Source organism: Clupea harengus, chromosome 19, assembly GCF_900700415.2.
Source record: "Clupea harengus chromosome 19, Ch_v2.0.2, whole genome shotgun sequence".
NCBI lineage: Eukaryota > Metazoa > Chordata > Actinopteri > Clupeiformes > Clupeidae > Clupea > Clupea harengus.
In genome coordinates this window covers 21,076,034-21,081,033 of record NC_045170.1, presented here as the reverse complement: position 1 = coordinate 21,081,033, position 5,000 = coordinate 21,076,034, and the positions used below count along the sequence as shown (strand labels likewise).

The 5,000-nt window shown below is 47.1% G+C and overlaps 1 protein-coding gene across 9 annotated transcripts in view; it reads right to left on the bottom strand.

Moving 5' to 3' along the window:
• The window catches only part of LOC105903656 (RNA-binding motif, single-stranded-interacting protein 3), a 252,401-nt gene that overhangs the window by 33,478 nt on the left and 213,923 nt on the right, over window positions 1-5,000 (bottom strand). For all 9 annotated transcript variants that reach the window (XM_031586378.2, XM_031586377.2, XM_031586374.2 and 6 more), the window contains 2 exons: window positions 3,946-4,042; window positions 429-479 (listed from right to left, as the gene is read on the bottom strand). In XM_031586378.2, coding sequence (XP_031442238.2) covers window positions 429-479; window positions 3,946-4,042 — 148 coding nt within the window. The remainder of the gene's footprint in view (window positions 1-428; window positions 480-3,945; window positions 4,043-5,000) is intronic.

The following is a 5,000-nucleotide window of genomic DNA, read 5'->3' as shown; positions in this document are numbered from 1 at the left end:
AGTGAGTGCTGAGGCAGAGTCTAGGCTTTTGTGTATTCAACTTGGCCTGAGTGTGACTCTGGGCTTTGTGAAAGTGAGCTGGCTAGTTAAAGTAGATCCCATATGGCTAGCTAATGGTTCTCAGCACAGCACATGGTTCTGGTATCTGTTTTTGGAGCTTGGCGGAATTGAATGAGGTTCCTCAGGTTACTATCTATGGGGGTTCCAGAGACACAGATGTCTAAAACCCAGGAGAAACAATAATGTTTACAGAACAGTTCAAAGAGGTAGTCAGAAAACAATGGACCAAAAAAAAAGTTGGATTTCAGCAACCCACATTTGAGGAGCCCTGCTCAAAAATCATGGAAATTTCAAAGGTTCGCTCCAACACAACAAACTCCACAACAGCCATGCCCTCATGCCTGAATGAATCAAGAAGTGCTACTTACTGTTGGTTGCATAACGTACTGTTGATGAGGCATCCATGATGTACTCTGGACCTGAGGAGAAATCAAGCAACATATCAGTGGAGCCATCCTGCTAGCACTCCCTCTAACAGTCCCCACTATTCGAATCCCATGCTATTAGGAGCATTGTGTCACCCCAAAATGATTTGCCCCATTTCCCTCGATAATTACGGTACTTACTACTGTGCAAATCACATTGCATCATAGTGCATGACACAATTATGGCTGGTTCACTTGCTTTGACATGAAACGTGCAGTTAAACAGTATTTTGACAAGCTGAAGGAGAGAGTCCAGCCGGTCCAGTTGGATAGTAGCAAATCAGCATGAACTCAGATATAAAAAAGAGCTCCTCAGCCTTCTATTCGAATGCTAATAAACACTCAGAGAGGGCCAAAAACTCCACTTTGTTGCACAGACAATATCGAGCTCCCTCACAGTGAGAGCAATTTGCTCCCTCACTGACTCTAGTCTAGAGGGGCGAAAACAGTCAGAGGACAATAAAGGAGACGTGCATATAATCCCTTCATTCTCAAAGTCCTCTCATCCACTGTGCCCCCCCCCCTCCAACCCCTCTGCCTACCCCCTTAACCTAATCCAATTAGGGAGAATTTCCCTCTCACAACAATTACACACACTTGTTCTATTGAAACAAGGCGCCTGGGCAAACCACTCAGACAAGCTCGAGGGTGGGGACGGAGAACCACCCACGTGCAGGCGTAGGCAAATGCTGTGCAAACAGATATGTCCTTCTCGTCGGGTCGTCTGGTCTTGTCTCGGTGCTGACCGGCAGACCAGGGCTTGTCTAAACAAAGCAAACACGTCGGGATTTCTCGATGTAAGCTCCAATATCCTTCCCATCCAGTCCTCAGGGCTGGGTAAGTGGACCGGAGCGGCCCGATTGGGCCCAAACACACACACACACACACACACACACATGTGTGTGATGCGCTTGAATAAACGCTGCTCTGTGTGCGGCCTCGTCGCCGACACTCTGAGTCACGCTTGTTACTTGTACACACACCCCCCCCCCCCCCCACACACACACAGACACAGACAGACACACACACACACACACTCAACTCAATGGCCCGAGACCAGGCAATTGTTTTCCTTTCACTAGGCAGGCTTTCGTCTAGTCGGGGTGAAACAAGCTTTGATTTCTCTCGTCTGAATGATGGTGAGCAACTGGAGATGCACTTCAGCAGTCAAGAATGTATTGGAGCAGTTAGGACGACACCGAATAAGAGCCAGATGGTGCTTAACAACAACAACATTAACCCTTTGACTCAATCCAGACCTTACACTTCCTGTTTAGGGCTCACGTTCATTTCCTGTCATGGCATGGATCTGCTTTCTTTTTTTGTTCTCTTTTAGCATCTACAGGAAGCAACACCAGAGATGGACCTTCAGTCGAGACATAGCAACTTCTTTAATAGATCTAGTTATCCTGAATACATTTATCACTGATATATCAACCCTATGAGCATTTACTGTACCAAGATTGATAGCATCACACCTGCTATCCGTCTTTAAGATATAGAATTCTATCTTTGCCTATGAAGACACGTTGTAGTTCCACGTTGGTGGAATGAACTACCCAGCACTACCAGAGCAGGGGCGTCCCTCTCTACCTTTAAGAAGCTTTTGAAGACCCAACTCTTCAGAGAGCACTTCCCGTCCTAACTGGCACTTCGACTAGTGCGTAACTTGCAATTACAGCAGTTACATTCTGCACTTTTTCTTTTTTTTATTTCATTTTGTTATATTTCTTATGTAAAGTAGTATTTATTGTTACTCCAGGTTCTATTGCTCGTAGCTTGACTATTCTCTCCCTTGTACGTCGCTTTGGACAAAAGCGTCTGCTAGATGACTAAATGTAAATGTAAATGTAAGACCAAACCCTCTCCAGGGTTACCCAGCAGTCTTACGTCTCACTTCCCCTGCTGCCGTTTTATCATCCTTCATTAGGGCCATCCTTTCTCCCTCTATCGTTTTTTGGGATGATAAAAGTCTTTCCTGTTTGTCCCTCGCGGCTCTTCCACAAACCCCCCACCCCCTCTCTCCACCCCCTTCCTCCATCTCCCTCCACCCCCTTCCTCCATCTCCCTCCACCCCCTCCTCCATCTCCCATCCCTCTCCTGTCTTCTCTTTGTTCCTCGCAGGAAGATGAAGGACTAACCTTGCTGCGCTCGTCTCCTCTCCTGAAGGGCAATATTACAGGAGGAAGCGCTGGCCAATATTGAAACAGTGAGGATTAATATTCCTCAAAAGCCCGTCCTCCATTGTTTTTGATAAATCAATTTGGGAAGCCTTTCAAGGCTGGCTGCGGGGGGAGGGGAGGGGGATTAGCCTCTGGGTGGCTGGACCTGAGTTTTAATCAGACGCTTCTCAAAGTCGTGTGTGTCAACCTTCCCCGATTGAAACACAGGACCCACCATCCCCTCCTCTCTTTCTCCGTTTTGCTCTCTGCTCTCTGTCTGTTTCACTCTCTATCTGTCAGTCTCTTCCTTTAATCAATCCTCTGTCTTTTTTCTGTTTTCTCATCTTCTTCTTATTCTCCGATTTTCTTTGCTTTACATTTTTTCCCTCTCTCTCACTTTCTATTTCTCTTTCACTGATGCTTGGCAATCCTGTCTGTATACCTTTGACACGTTTCTTTCATGCTCTTTATCTCCCCTTCACTCTATCACACACACACACACACACACACACACACACACACACACACACACACACACACATACACACACACAATCAATCCTTTTGCTGAGGTCCCAGCCAAGAATGTGATCTGATGGGGCGTGTAAAAGCGCACACCTGCCCTGCTGTGGAGCCCCTGTGAAAGGCATCCCCGGGTGTGTGTGTGTATGTGTGTCTCTGTGAAAGGCATTGCCATCGGCTTTTTATACTGCTCATTTTCACATGTGTGTGATGCTCCATTTCATTGCACTCGAGGGCGTTTTGTGTGTATGTGTGTGTGTGTGTGTGTGGGGGGGGGGGGGTTCTTTCAGATGATACAGCCCACACCTAGTCCACCCCCCCCCCCCTGCACCCTCAGTACTATTATAATGTAATAGTAGGCAGTGTAAGACCCTTTTCATTTCATTCTGCCGCTTTAAACTGGATTCACACGTGTAAGTCAATACACAGGAGAGAGGATGAATGGCTCTGCTAGACCCAGAGTAAACAAGCGTCACCTGCTGGCATTTGGAATAGACAGCGCTGAACATAAAGGAAAGGACAAGGGCCATGGAGATCTCATATACACTAGACACATGCAGACAGGCGTTCAGGAACACACACACACTCACACACACACACACACACACACACACACACACACACACACACACACACACCGCAAGTTTCAACCTACTGCACACAGACAGAGAGACAGAATTTCAATCCACTGCACACAGACATGATCGCACACACACACAAGTACGTACGCATAAACACACACACACACACACACATATGTACTTTTGCCTCCCTTACCTGATATGTGGAGACGGGTGAAGCAGCGATGAAGGGTGTGATGGACGTCTGTGCGATCATACGATTCGTGGCAATACTGTAAGGCGGGGAGTAGAACCTGACAGGATTAAAAAAGACAGAGAGAGACAGACAAAGAGAGACAGACAGACAGACAGTTGGATAGATAGAGAGACAGACAGACAGACAGACAGACAGACAGACAGACAGACAGATAGATAGATAGATACATAGACAAAGACAAAGAAAGAGGGGGTGATAATTAATATAAAAAATGTCCATTACCTGCTCAATACAGAATAACATGCTTATGACACCCTTATAACAGTGTAATAACCCAACACTCAGTAAAACATCAGGTTCACGTTCAAATGGCATCCTCCATGAACCACGTGCATCAAACAAACAGAGCACAAACCCCTGCTCCTGTGCCTGTCAGTGAGCAGTATGTATTAATCATGAGCGATGCATCCATCTCTCCCCGCCGTTAACATGGCACTTGAAAGGGGAAACAGAGCTCTCCATGAGGGCCGTGCGGCAGGGGTGGCCTGTGTTCTTACTCACCCCCCGCTGAGGGATGATCTGGTGCTGGGGAGCCCTGCACTATCTCTATCTCTGCCTGTGTGTGTGTGTGTGTGTGTGTGTGTGTGTGTGTGTGTGTGTGTGTGTGTGTGTGTGTGTTAGAGCTGGGGACGGGGTGCCCTGTTCTATTTCTGCATATGTGTGTGTGTGTGTGTGTGTGTGTGTGTGTGTTTGTATGAAAGCTGGAGCTGAGGTCCCCTATGCTATCTCTGCCTCTCAGCCTGTGTTACCCGGCTCTGTCTGATCTGCTGAGCTCTCCCTGTGATGTGGTGTCAGGAGAGAGAGGTGCTGCCAGCTCAAACAGTGTGTGTGTGTGTGTGTGTGTGTGTGTGTGTGTGTGTGTGTGTGTGTGTGTGTGTGTGAGTGTGTGTGTCTTGTTTCTATAAATTCTTTAATAACAGCATGTGTTTGACTCCTCACCAATAAGCGTGTATTGTATCCTAATCTTGTGAGAATGCACAAACAGTCTGTGGTGA